This window comes from Equus przewalskii, chromosome 32, assembly GCF_037783145.1.
Source record: "Equus przewalskii isolate Varuska chromosome 32, EquPr2, whole genome shotgun sequence".
In the NCBI taxonomy this organism is placed as follows: domain Eukaryota; kingdom Metazoa; phylum Chordata; class Mammalia; order Perissodactyla; family Equidae; genus Equus; species Equus przewalskii.
In genome coordinates, this window is record NC_091862.1 from 3184127 (window position 1) to 3207414 (window position 23288).

The 23288-nt window shown below is 45.4% G+C and overlaps 1 protein-coding gene across 3 annotated transcripts in view; it reads left to right on the forward strand.

The window, feature by feature from the left end:
- Window positions 1-23288, forward strand: part of RPS6KA2 (ribosomal protein S6 kinase A2) — a 368603-nt gene that overhangs the window by 39384 nt on the left and 305931 nt on the right. For 2 of the 3 annotated variants that reach the window (XR_011535604.1, XM_070603175.1), the window contains exon 3: window positions 19897-19947. Coding sequence is in view for 2 of the 3 variants with exons in the window: in XM_070603175.1 (XP_070459276.1) it covers window positions 19897-19947 (51 nt within the window). In the remaining variant the exon portion in view is untranslated. Of the gene's footprint in view, window positions 1-19636; window positions 19805-19896; window positions 19948-23288 lie in introns of those variants that run through there. The other variant, XM_008515798.2, reaches the window with a different exon arrangement.

The following is a 23288-nucleotide window of genomic DNA, read 5'->3' on the forward strand; positions in this document are numbered from 1 at the left end:
GGAAATTTCCAGGGGAGAGTTTTTCAGAGGCTCACCCTTTCCCCATAGGGCGTCCACAGGAACAGACTGAAGGTGACATCAGCATTACGTTTAGCCGTCCTCTAACATCTGAAAGGCAATTTTCAGCCATTTTTGCTCATCCCCAAGGGAGTTTCCGTTTTTGAATTTTAGAAAATGGCTTAGAAACTCAGCTATGGGAAATTTCAGGGCAATTTTCTAGATTTTACATAAATTAAAACATCACATGCTTCCCAGCTGTTCACTCCGTGGTGACTATGAGTAACTCAGAGGAGAAGTACGGAGTCTCTCTTGAGGGTTTACTAGTCACAGATCCTGTGACGAGGGTCCCAAGTGTGGAATACGGTTTTGCCAAACCCCAAAAACATCAGCCAAGCATTTGGCATCCCCGAGGATGGGGCCTACAGTTGATGTCTCAATGCCTGGGCTTGTCAGGATAATTCCTGCCATGTGTTGCCAGGACTCAGATCTTTAGATTAATTTGATGCTCATAACACGGGAGTCATTCGGTTTGGTGTCCCCTTAGCACCTGCTTTCATGCAAGGGGATAGTATGACTCGCTTATGACCCCCTGGGTCTTTTTGCTGCAGGTCTCAGGAACGGCCACAGTCCCTGGGGGAGGAGGCAGGACCCTCGCCTGGGCCCCTCTTTCTCTCCCACGAGGCTTTTTACACTCAGCAGATTTTGACCTGCGCTTCCTTCTCCCACGCTGGTTTCTCCCCGTCTCTCTGAGCTCCTTCAGCGCGGCCAGGTCCAGGGTGAAGGGCAGGGACACCTGGCTGGGGTCCGCACCTCACTGATGGACCCGGTGAGGGGGGCTTGAGGGCTGTGATGTTTCACCTGGGACCAGCCTCTGTTCACCCAAACAGGACCACGTTGGGGTGGCAAGAGCAGTGAGTTAACACTGTAGCCTGCATCTCAGCATCACGTCGTGGTGGAATATTCAGGAACTGTGGGTAATGATGAAACTTGATGGTGAAACTTAGCAACTTTGGTGCACTTTGGCTGCAAATGTGAACACAGTTTACACATCCAGGTAACACCTAGCGGGCTTTAAAAAACGAGTTGCTCATCGTACGCTACACCCTCGGAAGCTTCATAGATCTCCCCTTTTGGGGGGCATTGAATCAAAGCGCATGATAATTTCTGCATCTCTGTTTCTGGATATTCTTTATTTTTCAGACCTCTGTTACTCTCTACAAAGTATCAGGACCAAAGAGACAGATTTTAGTACCCAGTATCTAAGGAGTATTGGTTAAAAGAAATGACATAAAATCAGTGTAGGTTTAAAAAATTATTCTAATTGGTCTCTTGTCATCATTTTATATACATAGCATCTCCCGTTTATCACTTGATCACAGACATTATCATTTTTAAAATGGTAACTATAATTTACGTAGCACAGTTTAACATTGTGGTTACATACTAGAAAATTATTTTGTCTTTATTAATACGGTAGCTTGTATAATTTTCTTTTCTTGTCTTTTTTTGCTGAGGAAGATTTGCCTTGAGCTAACATCTGTTGCCAGTCTTCCTCTATTTTGTATGTGGGTTACCATCACGGCATGGATACTGACATACGAGTGGTGTGGGTCTGCACCCAGGAACCGAACCTGGGCCGCTGAAGTGGAGCACACTGAACTTGACCACTAGGCCACAGGGGCTGGCCCTTTATCTCTTAATAAATGATAAGCTTCCAACCACTGGCTAAACTTCCTCTGATGTAATTTAGTCCAGGGAATTGGCTGGGCCACTGGCTGTCTGGTTGCCCCTGGACAGACCATCCAATTCTCCTGTCCAGTTTCTGCATCTGCAAGTTGGGGACGGGGTGCCTGCTGTACTCCCCTCAGAGGGACGCTCCCAAAACCCAGTGAGTCGACCTGAAGAACATCCTCTTGAGTGCCTGGTGCACAGCATCACCCAGCGGGGGCAGCGGCCATGGGACCGTCCCTATCTCCTTTTGTCAGAATTCTACCTTATTTTGAGGATCTAAGACCTTCCAAAATCCCAGACTGGTCTTATTTAAAAATCTTTTTTTGCATTGTCTATTTTCCTTGTATTTTTTCTTTTGTGAACAAGTTAAAACAAAGGATCACTACAACTCACTGGAAGCAATCCACTTTTACTGTTCTCTGATGTCTAAGGAGGGATTTTAAAAAACATTTGCTGAAATTTTCCCTCCAGCTTTTGGAAATTACACACCTTTGAGACTGATGAATAATCATTCCTCCAACTCCTTTTCCTCTAATCAGTTATAAGCTATTCACACAACTAATAAGTAATACAGCATAAATTTAACTAATTCAACTTCTCAAATACTGAATATTTTCTGCAATCAAATATACTCATTGATTTAAAATTATATGTGTGAGTATATGTATGCAGAACATATAAAAAATTAAATTTGGGGGGCCCAGCCCAGTGGCATAGTGGTTAAGTTTGCATGTTCCACTTCAGAGGCCTGGGGTTTGCTGGATCGGATCCTGGGCACAGACCCACACACCGCTCATCACGCCATACTGTGGCAGCGTCCCACATGCAAAGTAGAGGAGGATTGCACAGATGTTAGCTCAGGGCCAATCTTCCTCAGCAAAAAAAAAAATAATAAAAAAATAAAATCTTTAGCATTTAAAAGTTGAAAATAATAAGAAGCATAAAATTAGATTCATTAAAAATCATGTAAACCTTCTCTTCCCTCTGCTTTCTCCGTCTCACCCACTTCTATTTCAATGTCCTTCTCTCTGGCTGCTCTATTTATGTTTTGTCTTTAGATCACAAATTTTATCCATTACCTTTTTCAGAAGTCTACACATCATGTCCTTTTAAATGCTTTAAATTTCTTTAAGAGTAGACACACAGTTGAATTATTACAAAACTGATGACAACACTTTCAGCAAAACTACCTACAAAAGTTGTAATGCTCTGGGTTAAGTTATTTGCTTTATCTTCTTACTTCCACAGAGACCATGAGTCCATGAGAGCCTAGAGTTTCTCAGTTTCACTCTCATTTCCATTATATCGAAAACCTTGTCATTTATCCCATTCCTTTCGTAGAGTAGAAGTCGTGTTCCTTTTAGATTCTTCCTGTTTTAAAAGCTGAATTGTGGGATCCCATTTCAGTTATTCTATGTTGTAAATATTCTTTGCACTCATGGGGAAAACTGAAAGCTTGTATCCAGTGCCTGTTATGAAATAAAATATTTTCCCTGGGACAAATGATCCAGTTAAGGGCAATGAAATTTGAAATTATCCCGGGTAAAGAATTGTCAAATACACACATTCGTGCCAGTGCAATTTGGCTGATAGCTCATTCTTATGGCTTATATTTCCCTCCTGCATCCCCATCTTTTTAAAAATTGTGACCAGCCCCAGCTCCCGATTTAGCAGGAGACCAGAATGTAGAGATGGGCTGTGCCCGGAAACTGCCGGGAGCTGGGCTGCCCGTGTTCTGGGAGGGCAGAGGGCAGACATTGCCACAAATGAGTCAAAATCAGTGAAAACCTTTTCTGGGAACTCCCACTGTGTCGGCCTAATTGCACCAGAGTGTGCTCACATCTAGAACTCAAATGAGTCATTGACTTACAATATTTTTCTAGAACTCCTATGAAGTTGGCCTAATTGAAGCAGCGATCTGTTTCCCAGGGTTTAAATGAGTTTATTCCATCAGAGATTGCCAGAACCGCTACAAACAAACCTAGTACCTGATTTTTAAGGAGGGACCCCCATCGTCCCGATGAAGCTGCTGCTGAGCAAATGCCCCCACCAGACAGACCAAGGGGTCTCCTTAGCTGGGGTTCGAGGAAGAGGAGCTGCCGGGATGACACCTTCTAAAATCTTCATCTAAAAGTAAGTTCTGTTAGTTACAAAAGAGACATCTTCTGCCATTTAAAAAATATTGATATTTCAAGATGAAGCTATGGCAACCTTCTTAAATATTTCCCCTGGAATCTGAAAGTTATAGTGATTTCATAACCCCCACCATTATTTTAAAAATACATGGAAATGCTTTCCTTTGAGCAGGCAAAAATTTTTTATGACTCCTTTTGCTCCTTCAATCAGGATTTCCATCCACCGCCCCGCTTAGAATATTATCCTAGGGTGATATATACGAATATTCGCTAAAAACTCTTTTTGTCATCCTCTTACTTTTTGCAGTAAAAATCTGTGCGTAAATTGAAATTGATTTTTAAATTTAATTTTCTGTAACCACAACACTCTGTGTTATTTCTTTTGAATTGTTATTATGATTATTATTAGTATACAATTGGTTAAAATAAAATATTTTTAAAAATTGATAATTATTAAATATAACAATTACAATCTTGGAATTCAGAGGATATGAATGATAAGGATAGTCCCCCCCCCCCCCAGGTCCATGCATCCGTGGAGGGCTGCTACCATGAGAAGTACTCAGCATCAATATTTTCTCTAATTTTCATTCTTATGAGCTGAGGCAACCTGCTCATATAAATAGGAATGAAAGATGGAAATGGAAAAAGATTTGTTGTAATAACGTCACTACATTTTTTTTTTTTAGCTCCTTCTGAGCTGTATGCCAAAAATCACTTTGTGATTGTTATTAAGGTTATTTTTCATGCGCTGTTGGCTGACAGTTGGAATAGCTTCTCTCAATTTGTTGAAAGCAAAGAGTCGGAAACTGTCAGACTTACTGGAGGACTAGTTCCTTGGTCTTTCCAGTACAATTAGCTGCTAATACATCAAACAGGAGTCTGCCTGCAGCTCAGGACGTTTCCATCTCCCAGAATATTGCACTGGAGGGAGATTCGACGATGGGGGGCAGGGGGAGGTGTGCCTTTCTTTTGAAAAGGGGAAGCAGAGACCATGAATGGGGAGGTGGAAAAGGGCAACTGGCTAGAGGAGCTCTCGCATCACTTTTATGAAGGAGTTGAGGGTCTGGAAATTATAAACCATTGCTTTTAAAACATTTATGCCCGCATACCCCTGGGAAGGTCTTTGCACATACTCTGAGGACCGCTGAGATGGGATCTCAGCCCAAGTGCAGAGCCAGCGCACAGTAGGTCTGAGCACAGCCACCAGGAGAAGTGGCAGTCTGCGTCAGATCGGCAGAGGTCGTTTGGGGCTTTCTGGGGGAAGCTCGGTGATGCCTTCACTTGGCCCCACGAGTCCAAAGAGCTTTGCCCACATAAACTGCTGGTGGGTGCAAGTCTTAATCCTGGAGTTGTCTCTTTTCAGAGTGAAGGGCTCAGCCACGCCCTCCCAGATGTTTTGTGCCAGGTGTCACGGCTTGACGTTTAGGTGGTGGCAGATGGCATAAGTGTCGGGAGGTGACCTCTCTCTCGCTCTTGCACCAGGCCCTCCTCATTCTCCACCAGGACCCGTGAGCAGAACGAAACACAGCGGCACACGTCCATCCGTGAGATGACTGTTTACTCCAGGAGGCCAGGGAAAGAGTGAAGAAGCTGGCGGGCACGTTTCACTGTTCAACAGACACAGAGGTTTTAATTACTGTGCGATAAAGACGGGAGGGAAATTCACAAAACACGCGAATTTCTATTTGGCCAATAGTTTGATCTTCGCTCTGCTCGCACAGCCTAGATGGTGAGGTTGGCAATTCAGATGCTATTTCCTTCTGCCTCTTCTCACGTGGAACAACAAATCGGGGATTCTTTTTTGTCTCTTGCCTGCCTTTTACCCCAACATCCACTGGTCCGCAAGTCTTGATAGCTGTACCTCCCACTCTCTCGACCTTTCTCCTCTTCTCAGTCCAAGCACAGCTGGGATTCAAGCTCTGGTCCCGTGTTAACCAGGCGATTACGACTGTCCATCATTTCTCTGCTTAAAATCCTTCAAGGGCTTGGCCACAATGATATTTTTTTTCTAAAAGGAAATAATTATACCATGCCACTGATTTAAAAAACTTAATGAATAAAGTTTAATCTCCTTAGATGGCATCTACAGCATCTGTGAGCTCTGCCCTGCCCATATCATCCTCCAAAATACACAGATCTGCAGGCACTCCCTCCCCTGGGACACAGAGTGCACCTGAGGAAGGAGACACAGGGACACCGCGGCAGAATCTGTGATCAGAGAAGCTGATTTTTTCCAACTCATGGATGATTCTGCCTTCATCATCAGCTTTGTTCAGACCAGCAAAACAGTGGTGTGACTGGTTAGCCTGAGTTTAAGACCCACCCTTTACAAACTGCTCTCAGAGCTGCCCTGGAGAATGGAATGGCGTGTAGAGGAAGAAAAACTTTGCTCTATCCTCTTATGTGAAATGACTGGGGGCCTGTGAATTAAATTGACAAAAGACAGATTGGCAAGAGAAAAGAAAGAGTTTATTTATGAATGCAACAAGCATACACACGGGAGTGCTCAAGGATGAGTAACTCCAAGGGGTAATTAGAATTTGGGGATTTTATACATCACTTAGTAGGGAAAGGGAGGAGCAAGAAAAGGCTCCTGTGGGAAGAACAAATAGGTTTCTTTAGGAAAGATAAATGGGTTTTTTAGGAGAAAGTTCATGGACAACCATCTTCCTGCTGTGTCCTCACGTGGCAGAAAGAGGAAGAGGGAACTCCCTGGCACTAATCCCATTACTGAGGGCTCCAGCTTTATGACCCGATTGCCTCCCTAAGGCCTCACATCCTGACACCATCACATCGGGATTAGGGTTTCACCATATGGATTTGGAGGGACACACACACTGATAAGTGGATTATAGTCATCATGATGCACGGCCCAGTTTCTTCAAATCATAAAAAATGCCCATCAATGACTATTGGGAAAGGAACACTGACTTTTCTATTTTTCTCTGTCACATTTGTCAAAATCCCTTTGGTCTGAGAGTTAAAAAAAACAAAGCCAAATTTTATGTGCTCGATTATTGTTATCGGCTCCTATTATTATTTCGTTAGATTATTATTGACATTTTAGGACAAAAAGGAAGGTATTGGCAATACCTTATCTTTATACTAACATGTTCTAAAAATACACTTGAGTGCCTGAAATGTCATACAGACAAGACTAATGCAGTAAAATCATGATACTTTAGAAAGAAAAATGCCGGGAAGCAAACGACAATGGTTAAGGATACAGGCTTGGGGACTCTCTGGATTTTGGTTCAAATCCTCGCTCTGTGACTACTAGCTGTGTGACTGGGAAAATTGCTTACCCTCTGCCCGTCTTGGAGTTGCATCATCAGAATCTCGGAGCCGGCATCCTGTGGACTCACCGTGAGGACTGAGTGAGGGAGTTCTGAGGTCACAGCACGTGCCAGGTGTGTGTGGGCATCTAACCTGCTTGCTGTCCTTCAGGTGTTTCCTGGAACATAGTCTAGAGAAAGCAATTACTTTAGAAACAATCAACCTTCCGGTAAAGAGAAGAAAAGGGCAGTAGCTCTCATAAACCGAAAGAGCAAATAATATGTTTTTCTAAACCTCTGCAGGCCGACAGGCTGAAAACTCCAGCAGGAATTGATGCTGTAGTCTGAGGGCCGTCTGGAGGCAGAATTCCTTCTTTCTTGGGGAACTTCAGTCTTTTTCTCTTAGTGTCTTCAACTGATTGGATGCGGCTCACCCACATTATGAAAGGTCATCTGCTTTACTCAGAGGTTATTGATTTAAATGTTAATCATATCTTAAAAAATAGCTTTACAGCAACACCTAGACTGGTGTTGGACCAAACAACTGGTCACTGTAGCCTGGCCACGTCGACAGATAAGTTAAGCCTCCCGGGAACCAAGGGGCTATCATGGCTATGGGTGAGCAGACAGGTCTTGGGAGGGTCTCGATGTTCCATCTAGGGCAGAGGAAGAAGAACTCTGCTGAAAAAAGTCACAAATGAGCTAGGACTTATGAGTACGTTTATGAATGTGCGCTCCCGGCCTTGCACGCATTCTGCATTGACATTGAACGTCAGGCTGAGGGGGGTGGGGGACAGACCCTGAGGTCAGGGAGGCCAAGTCAAGCCTGGCCGGCCACTTCCCCTGGAGCACAGAGGCTTCCCCGCTGCAGGTCAGGCTTCGAGGCAATCCTGCCTGTGCCGAGGGCGGTCTGGGGAGGCTGACCTGCTCTCTGGGCCTCGGAGCCACGTCCCGTCTTTTCCTGGTGGCTCTAACCCTGAGCTGCAGTCTTGGCCCTGGGGCTTCTGAACTGTTCTTGAGAGCACGGCCTTGTTGAATAGTCCACCGTGTGCATGTGTGTCTTCTCCATACCTGGGTCCCCTGCCTTTAAAACCTGCCGGGACCCCCGAGGGGCTGGAGTCTTGCTCCCAAAGACACGGCCGATTCTCTGCCAGGGGTGACCTTGCCTCCCAAGGACATTCAGTGATGTGTGGAGACATTGTTGGTTGTCGTAACTGGGGGTGGTGGTGCTCTTGGCATCTATCTGGTAGAGGGCAGGGATGCTGCTAAACATCCTACAGTGCACAGCACGGCCCCCATGACAAAGAGCTATCCACCCCTAACGTCTGTAGTGCTGAGGTTCCACACACGGGACCCCAAACGCTGGCTCCAAGGAGGAGCCTACCTCTGGAACCTCCGATCCATGCGTGCTCCTGGATCGGCCGGTTGCACTGTTCTGCACATCTCTTGGCTCACGGCTCAGCTCCCCACCGACCTCTAGATGCCATCTTCACCCCTGGACCGCTCTGTCCTGTGATGCAGGAAGGTTGCCATTTGGCTCCTCCATCATTTGCTGCTGGGCCTGTTCACCAAGCGCCCACCCAGCCCAGTGTGTGCATGCAATTCCCGGGAGTTATGACCCGGATGGAGTTTGTGTCTCTATGTAGGGTCAAATCAGGACACACTCCAGTGATGAGGAGAAGCCCCTCATATTCATATTATCTCAAAAAATACCAAAGTGCATAGTCAATTTATGGATTATTGAGAATGAAAAATAGTTTCTAGTTTCTTTGGGAAAGTAGCTAGTGATGACCCTACTTGGTCTTAAATGCACTTCCTGGGAACTTTTTTTTTTTTTTGAGGAAGATTAGCCCTGAGCTAACATCTGCTACCAATCCTCCTCTTTTTGCTGGGGAAGACTGGCCCTGAGCTAACATCCATGCCCGTCTTCCTCTACTTTATACATGGGACGCCTGCCACAGCATGGCTTGCCAAGCAGTGCCATGTCCGCACCTGGGATCCGAACTGGCTAACCCTGGGCCGCCGAAGCTGAACGTGCGAACTTAACCACTGTGCCACCAGGCCGGCCCCTTCCTGGGAACTTTCTGTGTTGCTGGATCTTCTGAAGGGGTGGCCTTCACACGTGGAGGTGAAGAGGAGGTGACGCTGGTTTGAGTTTCTGCGGGAGGAGAGAGTTCCGATCTACAGTCCTGCAGTACTGTTTCTTTAGAGCGATTTCTCCTCCTCAAAGGCTGGGAGAGGAGCTTGACGTTCCAGGGCACTTCATAATGAGGAGTTATAGTAACACGATACATCTGAGTGGTTGTGATCTGAGTCACGTGGGCTGCTGTGACCGAGCGCTGTTGACTGCTTGGCTCAGGGAGTTACTGAATCGTTGAAAAATGCCTGGCCCCGTCTACATGACCCAGCCAGGCTGGTTTGCAAAGCAAGGTTGTGGACGCACCGTTTAGCCCGTGTCTCTGTTTAAGATGAGTATGTATTTTCTACAGGTGCAGAGAAAGGCTATAAAGATCATGTTAAATGCCCATGAAACAACCCCAGTAGACCCTTCAATGTCTGGGATTGGCTCATATTTCAAGTCCAGTTACTGCAACTGTTGAAGTACTCAGTGGCTATTTTGACCCGGTTCTCTGGCTATTCTGGAGTGGCCTGCAAAGGCACCCTCTGTCCTCTGTGGCTGTATTAGTCAGCTGGAGCGGCTGGAAGTCCCCTGTCAAGGTGTCGGCAGGGTTGGTGCCTCCTGAGACCTCCCTCCTTGGTTTGCAGGTGGCCGTTTCCCCCCGGTGTCGTCACACGGTCGTCCCTCTGTGTGCGTCTGTGTTCTCATTTAACTTAATCATCTCCATAAAGACCCAGTCTCTAATCTGGTCCCTGAGGTACTGGGAGTTAGAACGTCAACATATGAAAATTCGAGGGGACACAATTCAGCCCCTAACAGTCTCTGCCTACAAATGACAGGTGTGTTTTAAATTTTTACACAGATGGAATCGTAGTCCACGTTTCCTTTTGAAACTTACTTTACAAAAAACGCTCCATGATGCTTTTGAGATGTATCCATGGCCATCACATGGTTTGGCCTCATTTGTTTTCAGTTCTGTGTTGTCACGGGATGAGGAATGCCAGCTTTTTTTGCCATTTTCCCAACCCAGGAACCAAGTTAGATGATGTCCACTTTTTTTTTTGCTCTTTTAAGCAGTGCCCAATGGAAAACTTTGTCTGCGTCTCCCTGTGAACGTATGTTAGAGCTTTTCTCCTTGGTCTACATACTTTAGAGTAAAATTGTTGGGCTGTAAGGTACATGCATCTTCATATTAACTTGGTATTAACAAATTGCTCTCCAAAACAGTTAATTCACTTATTCTCCCTCTGGCTGTGTATCAGAATTCTTGTTTCTCCAAATACCCGCCAACTCCCCTTGTGCCAATACTGTTGGCCACACACACAGCGCTGTTTGTAGGAGCAAAGAATTTGCCTGTCTGATGAAGATGAAAGGCATCTCTCTTTTGCATGTATTCATCGTAACATATCTGAACGTGTCTCTGATGCTAATCCTTTTTGAATCTTGTGGTTTACAAGCATATTCTTCCAGTCTGTGGGCTATTTTGAATTTGTGGTATCTTTTGTCGTGCTAAATATTTTTTATTTAAATGTAGTCAAATCTAATGATCTTTTTAAAAAATGTATTTTTTTAATTGTTCGAAAAATCCTTTAGTAGTACAAGTAAAAACATAGTCTCCTGAAGGTCCTTTTAAAAATTTTGTAGTTCGGGGTCTGACCTGGTGGCATAGTGGTCAAGTTCGTGTGCTCCACTTCGGTGGCCCAGGGTTCGCACGTTTGGATCCTGGGCACAGACCTGTGCACTGCTCATCAGGCCATGCTGTGGCAGTGTCCCATATACAAAGTGGAGGAAGATTGGCATGGATGTTAGCTCAGGGACCATCTTCCTCAAGCAAAAAGGTGAAGATTAGCAATGGATGTTAGCTCAGGGCCAGTCTTCCTCACCAAAAAAAAAAAAGTTCAGCTTTTCCCCATTTTGGTCTTGAATTTCTTTTTGTCCATGGTATGCGGTTGATTAGTCAATTGGCAGCACCCTTCATTAAAGAGACCTGTTTCCCCAACTGTCCTTCAGTGTCAAGTCTGCCCATTACTGGGCTCTCATGGTTGGGTGGGTCTCCCAGGCTCTGTTTTGCTCCTTGCACAAATTTAATTACTCTGCCACTGGCGCAAGTGCTGATATCTGTCAGGCAGTGTGTGCCTCCTCCTTGCTCTTCTTCAAAACAGTGTTGTCTGTTCTTCAACCCTCGTGCTTTGGTTTGAATTCCAGGAAAAAATAATCCTGCTTGGATTCCAATGTTATTACATTAAATTTATAGATTGATTTTAGGAAAATTGGCATTTTTTTTTACCATATTAAGATTTCTATTCTTGAATATCATATTTACCTTCATTTATTTTGGTTTTCTTTTATTTCTTTCAATAAAGGTTATCATCTTTTCTGTAACGTCCTTGCACATTTTTGTTCGATTTATTACTTTCTACCATACAGGATTCTTTTCTTCTTTTGTCTTTTCCCTGCACGTTTCATCTCCTTCTTTTTCACAATGGCCATCCCTTTAAATTGTTTCCTGCTGATGTGCAAAACCACTATTAATTTTTTACTATTACTCTCGTATCCGGTAACCTTTTTAGACTCTCTGATTAGAACTAATAAATTGTCAGTGTATTCTCTTAGATTTTGTACAACATTACATTATTTGTAAGCCACAACAGTTTTATTTTATCCCTCTCAACTTGTTTAAATTTACCTTTGTTCCTATGTCTTTGATGAGTTTAAAAATACTCATTTTGTATTCTCTTGAACATTGTCCTTCTGCTCGCTGGAGTTCTCGGCTTAACTCTTGCTTCTTTGTGTGTCTGCTGTCTTTTCCTCAGGGTGGGTTGTTTCCTGGGGTTTTTGAAATTTTTGATTGGGATTATACTTAAAGTGCTTGCTCCTCCTGTGTGAATTCCCCATGTCCTGGTTTCAGATCGTGTCCCTTCAGAGGAGTCTGTGTTTGCATCGGCCAGGCAACTTTATTCCTGGCATAAGACCAGCCTTCATGTTAAACTTAACTTGAGCCATGCTGTCATTGCAGATCCACACTCAAACTCATGGAAGGCCCAGGCCTGGCGTTCTCAGTTATCAGGATGACTTAAAAAAAAATATTGCCCTGAACCCAGGACAAGTTAGATACCTTTCCTTATTCCTTTCTTATGCTGATTGGCAGATTTTTTTTCCTAGTCTCCCCTTTCACTAAGGTGCACCCCTTTGAGAGTTCCAGCTCCTCGCCTCCCAGGGGCCACGTTCTTCGTTCCTCTACCTCCATGGGTGTTAAAACCTAAGTCTGAACAACAAGAAGACAAACAACCCAATCAAAAACTGGGCAAAGGACTTGAATAGACATTTCTCCAAAGAAGACATACAAATGGGCAACAAGCACATGAAATGCTGCTCAACATCACTAATCGTTAGGGAAATGCATGTCAAAACCACAGTGGGGGCCGGCCCAGTGGCGTAGTGATTAAGTTCATGAGCTCCTGCTTTGGCAGCCCGGGGTTCACTGGCTCGGATCCTGGGTGTGGACCTACACACTGCTTGTCAAGCCCTGTTGTGGCAGCTTCCCACATATAAAGTGGAGGAAGATGGGCACAGATGTTAGCTCAGTGACAATCTTCCTCAGCAAAAAGAGGAGGATTGGCAGTGGATGTTAGCTCAGTGCCAATCTTCCTCACACGTGCAAAAAAAGAAAACACAGTGAGATACCACTTTGCACCCACTAGGATGGCTATAATAATAATAATAATAATAATTATAGAAAAATGGAAAACAAGTTTCGTGTGAAAACGTGGAGAAATTGGAACCCTTTTATATTGCTGGTGGGAATGTGAAATCATTCCGTTGCTGTGGAAAAAATCTGGCAGTTCCTCAAAAAAGTTAAACATAGGGGCCGGTCCTATGGCCAAGTGGTTAAGTTCGAGTGCTCTGCTTTGATGGCCCAGGGCTTCGTTGGTTCGGATCCTGGGCACAGACCTACTATCGCCCAGCAAGCCATGCTGAGGTGGCATCCCACACAGCACAACCAGAAGGACCTACAACTATAATATACAACTATGTAGTGGGGGGCTTTTGGGAGGAGGAAAAAAAAGAAGATTGGCAACATATGTTAGTGCAGGTACTAGTCTTTAAAAAAATTAAAAATAGTTAAACACAGAGTTACTGCAGGAACTAGAAAGTCTACCGCTAGATATATACCCAAGATTGTTGAAAATGGGAACTCCAATGTGTACTTGTACATGTGTGTTCATAGCAGCACAGTTCACAACCACCAAAAGGTGGGAAAAACCCAGTGTCCATCAACGGGGGAATGGATAAACAAGGTGTGGTCCATCCATACGATGGAGCATTATTCAGCCATGAAAAGGAATGAAGAACTGAAACATGCTACAGTGGAGATGAACCTCAAAAAGGATCATGCTAAGTGAAAGAAGCCAGACACGAAAGGCCAGCTATCATTTGATTCCACTTACGTGGAATTCCGGGGTGGGTAGATCCACAGAGACGGAAAGCAGATTGCCCGTTGCCCGGGACCGGGGTGGAGGGGAATAGAGACCGCCTAGTGCGCACAGGGTTTTCTTTGGGTGTGATGAAAATAATTCTGGAATTAGACAGAGTCTGAGGGTGACACAACGTCATGAGCGTACTAAGTGCCACTGAATTGTTGACTTCAAAATGGTTAATTTTACATTATGTGAAGTTCACCTCAATGATAAAAATATTTTTTAAAAATCGGAGCTCAAAGATTGCAGAAACTGAACCCCTCAGGGCGGCCTCCGTGGTAGTCCAGCCTCTTGGTCCCTGTCTTCCAGCCCCTGTGGATTCACTCCTCCTTCCTTCTTACCACTGGCTACTCACGAAGCCGCTTCTTTTCTTTTTCCGTCGTCTCTAAGCGCACAAGTGAGACAGTTCTCCATTGTTCTCATAGGCCATCTTGCTGGGGGTAGAAGTCCTCCCAGCAGCTCTCTCTGGGTCTGCTTCATCGTGGACCTGGCCCAGGAGAACCCAGGGGAACGGGGATGGAGCAGTGAGCTGCAATCAGGAACACGCTCGTCTGTCTAGTGGTGGCTTGGCCATCAACTGTGACTAGTCACACCCCGCCCTTGACCTGTTTTATCTAGAAGACACTCAGGTCACTACCCAGGAATCTGCAAATGGATGAAAAGGGCTGATTTCTTTGTTGATGCTGTAACATCACCTACCTAACGCTTTATGGTCCATAAAAATCCTAATACAGCTGATGGATCTACGGAGCTTCGGGTCCGCAGGGGCAGGAAGGGGAGGACCTTGGAAGGAGAGGCCGGGCTATGGAGAGCAAGCCCCGCCTTCCTCACCATTGGTCAGCGTGTGAAGTTAGCATTTTATTCCTGGGGGAGCACATCAGTCAGACCTCACGGAACAGAGACCCCTCTGCCCCTGTGCCAAGTGTCCAGGACGTCCCGGTGGCGCAGTCCTGGAGGGTCCCCTCTGTGTCGTGGCTGCTGATGCAGGTTGGGAGGGAGATGCCGCTGTGACTAGGGAACGACTAGGACACGTGGACCCTTAGACTCTCCCCAAACAGCCAGCCAAGCTGGGGGGCTGTGAGCCCTCTCAATATGAGTGTGAGGTGGGGATGGACGTGGATACGGAAACCACCCACCATCGGTAGGCGTTTGAGAAGCAATACTGCGGAGAAAGGGCTGGATAAACCCAGCATCTTTATTTTATTTTATTTTATTGCAGTAACATTGGATTATAACGTTATATAGCTTTCAGATGTATATCGTAATATATTTTGAATTCTGTGTAGATTACATCATGTTCACCACCCAGAAACTAATTATAGTGCATCCCCTCACATGTGAGCCTAATCAACCCTTGTGCCCTCCCCCTTCCCCTATGGTAACCACCAATCCAATCTCCATTGCTATGTGTTTGTTTGTCATTGTTTTTATCTTCTACTTATGAATGAGATCATATGGTATTTGACTTTCTCCCTCTGACTTATTTCACTCAGCGTAATACCCTCAAGGACCATCCATGTTGTCACAAATGGCCGGATTTCATCATTTCTTATGGCTGAGTAGTATTCCATTGTGTATATACACCATATCTTCTTTATCCATTCGTCCCTTGATGGGCACCTAGGTTGCTTCCAAGTCTTGGCTATTGTGAATAATGCTGCGGTGAACATAGGGGTGCATGTATCTTTATGCATTTGTGTTTTCAAGTTCTTTGGATAAATACCCAGCAGTGGGATAGCTGGATCATATGGTAGATCTATTCTTAATTTTCTGAGGATATCTCCATACTGTTTTCCATAGTGGCTGCACCAGTTTGCATTCCCACCAGCAGTGTACGAGATTTCCCTTCTCTCCACATCCTCTCCAACACTTGTTGTTTCCTGTCTTGTTAATTATAGCCATTCTGACCAGAGTGAGGTGATACCTCATTGCAGTTTTGATTTGCATTTCCCTGATAGCTAATGATGTTGAGCATCTTTTCATATGCCTGTTGGCCATCCATATATCTTCTTTGGAGAAATCTCTGTTCAGATCTTTTGCCCATTTTTTAATTGGGTTGTTGGTTTTTTTGTTGTTGAGCTGTATGAGTTCTTTGTATATTTTGGATATTAACCCCTTATCTGATATGTGGTCTGCAAATATCTTCTCCCAATTGTTAGGTTGTGTTTTTGGTTTTTTGATGGTTTCCTTTGCTGTGCAGAAGCTTTTTAGTTTGATGTAGTCCCATTTGTTTATTTTTTCTCTTGTTTCCCTTGCCCGGTCAGACATGGTGCTTGAAAATATGGTGCTAAGACTGATGTCAAAGAGTGTACTGCCTAAGTTTTCTTCTAGAAATTTCATGATTTGGGGTCTTACATTCAAGTCTTTAATCCATTTTGAGTTGATTTTTGCGCATGGTGTAAACCCAGCATCTTAAGTGAACTGTATTGGTAATTTCTAAGTGATTCCGAGATGACAGACTCTTTCATTGATTTATGGCCTAATTGTTTACAAGAAGGAGAATTCAAGTGGTGTGGAGCCCGGTCTCTGGTAAGTCATGCGTCCTGTACAAAGGTCTCTGGTGCCACCTGCTGTTTCTCATTTGCTGTTCCACCCTCATGAGCCGGAAGTTGGATCTGAGTCAGAAATAAAGGACAGTTCAGTCTATTTAGACACCTCGTCAATACCTAAGCAATCACAGATGGGAAACACAGATGCCAGTGTTCTCAAGGAAGGGCTGGATGTCTTGGGGGCCCTCTATCCTGCTCCAGCTTGGGGAACCCCTTCATGATCCTACATCATCGGCATGGCCAACATCAGCTGAGGGCTACTGCATGCTGGGTGCCTAACACGAAGCAGCTGGTTTCTCCCAGCTCCCCAGTAATACAGGTACCACCTTGCTTCAACTTTTCAAATGAGGAAATCGAGGTCGAGTGGTTAAGTGACTTGCCCAACATCTGGGGCCCGGAAACGAACTCTGGTCAGCTGCTCGAGAGCCTGAGCTCGGCCTTCGTTGCTGTCGAATCTCCTGAGAGTTCATCAGCCTCGGCTCGGGGGTGGGAACGAGGGAGGAGCGTGAGCCACAGCTCTCTCCAGGACCAACAGTGAGCAGTTCTGAGCACATTTGTTGATTAAACACAATAGCAATACTCCAACCAAATCAGGGCTGGAAAGTATCAAGTATTTGTAGATTTTCAAGTAGTGCTGACCTATCTAGATGTGGCTTTCGAGGACTGTGCACAAAGTCTGCAAGATTCCCCTTGGTCCAGTAAACAGAGACTCTGGGAGCTAGCCAGACCCCTTTTGCATCATAAAATTGGATTGTCAGCTTTATAGACATAAAGGCTAATATTAAAGCACCCACAAGCAGCAAATAAAGCTTGGTCACCCAGACTAGAAATCCCAGACGCCATCAACACTGCGGCGTGTGCCTTTCGCATTAGTCCTGTGGCTCGTGATGGCTTTCTAGAGCTTTACAAAAATACTCAATCTGCATTTTTTTCCCCAAAATGGTGACTGGTGATTTGTCTAGAAATTTCTGATGTTTTATTTCAAATCTATAAAACAGAAAAATATTTCCTTGCCTGTGCGCGTTTATTTTCCACAGCGAGTTGGACAAGTTTCGTTCCTCAGAATACACCTGGAGAACCATCCGTTTGTGCCAAGTGTGTTAGGTCATCTCCACTTTGGTTTGTTCCCTGGAGGAGCTAGCCACGATGGTACCAAAATCGGGTTGGATGTATTTTGATAAGAATGTGGTCGCAGGTATCCAACAGGATGGGGACAGGGGACAGGATGGGGCTACAAGTGCACTGATGCAGAGTCAGGATTTCCTGCTGGGCCTGGGTCCCCCTGTGATGGAAAACCTGTGTGAGGGTGTCCCCGGGAAGCATCAGCATCCTTTCTGTTATCCTCTTCCTCCCTCACTGTCTTCTCCATCCTCTTCCCCACCTGCCAGAATCCCGTGCTCCGGGATCCAGAAGGGGAATCCTCTCCACTCACGCCCAGGGTTGGAATGGAATCGTAAGGACCTGGGACTTCACCCTAGGAGCTGAAAGATCCTGGCTCCCTGCCCGCCCACATTTGGCTGGGTTGCTGAACCCCACCGCTGACCCCGAAGTAGAGGGCATGGTGGTGAAGGACAGTTAGGAGGGAGAGAAGGGGCGGCGTGGGGTGGAGAGAATGGCAGGTGACAGGACGGTGGGCGAATCATCATTTCATGTCTAAGGGATTTCCGATTCCTCTGTTTAATTCCCTGAATCTTATTTGCAAAGTGGGAGGCCCAGAAAATGAGAAGAGGGTTTGTGATTCTAAATGAGAGAATATGCAAAATATCACCCCCTGTCTTTTTCAGGGAGGGCCCCCGAATGCTGACTACCCTGTGTGTATAGTCTTGGGGGTTTGAGAAGGCTAGGGTGAGGACCACCACGTGTGGTGCATCCCTCGTTAGAAGGTGGTCAGGGGCTGGCTCCGCGACGTAGTGATTAATTTGAGGTGCTCCACTTCAGCGGCCTGGGGTTAGCAGGTTCAGATCTCGGGCACGGACCTACACACCTCCCATCAAGCCACACTGTGGCAGCGTCCCATATAGAACTAGAAGGACCTGTAACTAGGACATACAACTGTGTACTGGAGTTTTAGGGAGAAAAAAAGAAAAGAAGATTGGCAACAGATGTTAGCTCAGGGCCAATCTTCCTCACCAAAAAAGTGAGGGAAAATAAAGAGGGTGGTTGGTTGGTGGGTTGGTCATGGGGTTGAATGGGATCATGGGTGAATGCGTGACGTTGTGGCATTTAAGGATTTCCATTTCATGCTATTAGGCATTTATTTGTAAACACGTCATTTATGTTGCATGAAGTCTCACCCTCTTTTTCAAGTGACAGAAACCTAATCAAACTGGCTTAAGCAAGACGGGCAATTCATAGGCTCCTATCCTTGAAAAGAGATGGCTTCTGGCAGGTTTGAAGGCAAAGGTTCGAACACTGTCCATCTGACACTGACTCTCCATCTCTGATTCTGTCCTCAGGCAGGCACATTTCTGAGGCATACACCCCAGGCTCAGAGCAGCTGCAAAGCTGGCCATGGGTCCAGAGAGGGCCGCTGGGTCAGCCCCGGGCAGGCCTCACCTGCTGTGAGTTTCATGCCCTCTCTGAGCGGGCACTGGGCCCAGAGAGTGAGTCACGCCCCTGCCTGGGGTGATGGGGGATCGTGGCCCGGCCATCCTCACCTGGACCCCGTGGAATTCACTTCCCACAGAACGAAACGTACTATTCGCCAAGAAGGGAGAGGGTGTTAGGGACAAAGACCCACGGATGCTCGCTGTATGTCTGGAATTCTTTCTCTCTTCTGACCCTTGAACCACAAATGTTAGTAAGAGGAGAAAGAGATTAATTTGACGTATGGCCTCTTTCTTCATCTCTGACTTTTCAGTGGAGATGAGCCAAGGAGCAGAGAACAGAAGAGAAATGAGGAGGAATAAAGCAGAAAATGAAAAGTTAGCCCCTACAATATTGGGTGTGCGGAAATAAGGGGCAGCCATGCTTTCTGTGCTTGAGATCTTAACACCACATTGCTAAGTAAAATCGTCAAGTTACTTCAAAATCTTATTCTGGCCAAAGAGAGGCAGACAAAGAAAAAGGGAGTCCTAGATGGGGGCGTTTCTGGGCTCAAGCTCCTCGAGCTGAAGATGACCGGACGTTTAATGAGGTGGATGTCAGTGTGTTTACCCGTTAACTTCTTTGCTCTCCTATAGCTGGAATGAATATCTTCTGTATCATGGGGAGCCTAGAAGTCACCTTAAAACATTTGCCCAGCGCCATTAGTGATAAGCACAGCTAATTCGTTAAATACTGTGCATCTGAAGATAAAACAAGTGTCTTTTTTTTTTTTTTTCTGGTTGCATTTTGAGGTTGGTAAAGGGAACACCATCACTTCCTTTGGCTGAATTGTAAAAGTTGCACAAAAGTTTGCAAGTTCCCTTCTTCGGGCGTTTACCAAAGGGCTTCCTGAAAGCTAGAGAAACTCCTCAAAGTGTTTAAAACCATGTGGAGATTAATGTTTAGAAGCAAAAAATTCCAAGTCTTGGTGAGTGTCTGTGTAACCGTCCTCCTGATGACGCTGCTCACCATCGATGACGTCCTGACGCTTACAGAGATTCCTTCTTTCTGCTTCCACAGGGCAAGAGTGACGTGACCTCGTCTGAGACAAAACCCGCCGCTCCCATAGAGGTAAGAAATCCTCGCATCGGTTTATTTTTCTCTATGCGAAGATGAGTTTCATTTTTAAAACCATGTCAAACGTGAAGTCTTTTCTCGGTTTCTTCGGTTGTTTCATGCCGCCTACGGTCCAGCAGGGCCAGCCGTGGCGTGCGTTTAGAAGCTTGGAGCCCGACACAGTGAAATTGAAATTATCTGACGTTCTGGGTGAAACAGAGAAATGCCTTGAGTTGTGCAATACCGTCTGTGTACAGCAGGGGTCGCCCTTGTGCGCTAAACTGAGAAAGTCCTGCTGCTTGCCATTAAGATTGTTTTATTCTGCATTTGCGGCTCTTTGGGGATATAATATATATGATTCTACGTGCAATATTCCTTTCAAAACTCTCTCAAGTGCCTTCACAGTTAGCTGGAGCTGCAAACGGCAGATGAGAACTCCAAGTGAGACAAGGTCGGGAGTGGGGCTGGCCCCGGCTGTGTCTGCCTGTGGGATTTGCAAGTTGGTGGCCAGGCGGCTCTGAGAACCTACTGCAGGCAGAGTTCAGGTTCTCCTCGGAAGCTTTGCTCAGAATTAGGCCTAAAATGCATCATTACAGATGGAGGTAGAGTTCTCGTAATATTCCAAGCAGCTATGTGGTTTGACTTGCAATAGAAATAAGACATTTCATAAGGTAGTTTTATGGGTGTTTTGTTTCTTCCGGCTCCCGCAAGTCATGATGCTACGTGTCCTCGGGAAGCCATGGCATCTGTCATTATCGGGGCTAACTGTTCAGAGCACGCACAGCAGGTGCAGTGGGGCTGTTCCATAGAGATACCAAACAGGTCGTTTGAAACCTTGGTTCTGCTCAGGCTTCTTTAGTTTATGTGAATGTGTCAAAGTACATTCTGGTTGCTACTAACCTGTGCAGGTGGGGAGCTGCACAGAGAAGTGATGTCTCCTCAGTACTCCTCAGGGGGTCTGTAAATTCTGGGAGCTATGCAGAGTCTCTGCTGGTTCCAGGAGGCTGCAGTCCCAGAGGGAAGGAAGCCACTTCCGAGAATGTCCGTCTTGCTCTTGTAATGGTTGATTGCTGACATCCATGCAAACAATGCTTATCACAGAATTCCACTGTTTTACTTTTTACATACTTGCGGAACTCCTGTCTGGATCTGAATTTTTTTTTTTTTTTTTTTTTTTTTGGTGAGGAAGATTGGCCCTGAGCTAACATCTGTGCTAATCTTCCTCTATTTTATGTGGAATGCCACCACAGCATGGCTTGCAAGTGGGCTAGGGCTACGCCCAGGATCCGAATCTGCGAACCCTGGGCTGCCGAAGCAGAGCACACAAACTTAACCACTATGCCACCGGGCTGGCCCCTGGGTCTGAATATATTTTTATTAACAGCCGAACAGTAATTTGGTTGAAAAAAAGAGTTTCTCGATACCATTATCTTGTATGAATTTGATTTCCTTATTAGACATAAAAATTGTGTCAGTAGAAATGAAGGTTAATGATAACTGACTTATCGTCATACAACATCTCCAGGTGGTTCCAATTATTTTAGCTAAGTGACTAGATGAATGTCTGAATGCTATTTTGAATTTCTCCCTAATTTAAATAAACTCAGAGAGCAAAGCATCTTGTGGTGGCAGGAAATCGTCTTTTCACTCTTTTCTCATAACTTCTTTCAGTCTGGTTTATAAACTGTTCAAGAAAAAATAGGTAAGCTCTAGTCGGTGATTCTCAGCAAAACTTTATTTGGCTTTATACACCGAGAGGAACTGTGTCTCCTGGAAAGATAAAAAGTTTCATTATTCTATATGTCGTCATAATCCACGTTTAGACTGGCCGCTTGGAACAAGAATGCAGAGTTTCAATACTGCGTACGTTTCTCTTTTCTTGGTGGTAGAAGTGAACGTAGGCAAATGGAACAAGTACGTGCCCGGTGGGTGATGGGAACTGAGTACTGGGTGTGTGATACACGTGCGGTTGTCATTTGTGAATCACCCCTCAGAAATCGATGACCAGTCCTACAAGGGTGTTACCAATAAGAGCCATGGTGGGAGCCGGAAAGCCTTCCAAGGAGAGCGGTCGTTTCTATCAGGTCCTGCTTCCCCATCTAATCCTCGGTCCAGGGTCCGGGAGAGCCCCAGAACAATATGCAGCAGCTACCGCCAGCCTAGTCACCTCTGGTCCCCAGCTGTGTTTTCAGATTCACCTTGAATTTGATGGCAGGAGCCCCTTCATATGTTCAGGATGAAGAAAACACAAATCAGACCTCACAGAGCATCACCTGGGAACTCTCTGAAAGTATGGAAACGCAGTAAGATAGCAGCGAGTTCCAAGTCCCCCTTTTCCTCTGCAGTGCTCTCCCTCTCTGTGCACAGGTCTGTGCTAAACAGGTTGTGATACCAAGTGAGAGGATTACAGAGTCTTCTGTTTAAAATCCTAATGCAGATATAGCTGCTGGGGCATAAGCAGGTGCTACTCCAACTTTGATAAGAAATGTTGTAATATCTTACTGGCAATGTCACAGAGGCTGCCGAGACGGCAAGCCCAGCCATAAGCCGTCTTTTATACATTTGATATCTACAAGATGCTTCCAGTTGGACAGCTAATTGAATTCCCTCTTTCTCTGTTATGGTTTCACTCTTTATTTAATTTTATAAAAAGTAATTTAAAAAGGAAACAAAGGAGCTTGAAAATCCAAGGCAGGGATGTTTTCTTTCATCCAAGGCCCGGACCTTGACAGAACAGTGGGGGCAGCCGACTTAGAGCCATTACTGCCCCATTAAGGGCTGTTGTGTTTCCTCTTTTCTTACTGCATCAGAATGAACACACATGACCGTCTCTATGCAGTTGCGTTGCTTGGTGATCTGTTGATTCCGTGGGACTCTAATAAACAAAAAACTGTTTCTCCCTCAGACATCCAGCTGTGTGGGGCAGAGGAGTGTGGCCGCTCCTGATCACTGTGGTGTGGTGCCAGAGGGCAGGGTTGCATGCAGCTTTAAGTGGAGAAGCAAAGACAGACCATACAGTCCTGGTAAAGAGCGAAAAATAGCTCTCAGTCTTGAGCCCAGAGCGCGAGAACATGGGATGTGTCCGACAGGCGCTTGTCGACTGCCTGCCTGACGTCGGGGCGTCTGTGCGTGTTTATTTGTGTTGGGTGTGTTTTGGAGTTGTTTTAATTCTTAGTTTGTGAAACAATCTGTTCTTTTGTAAGATACATTGATATGCAAATAAAATAACGTGATGACTCAAACTTTATCATTTGAAAAGAAACTTAGAGAGTTAAAATGCTGATGTGCGTGGAACGTGAAGGCCACTCCCCAAAACTGGTTGACTGCTAACCCTGTCCAGCTTCTTTTTGCAAATT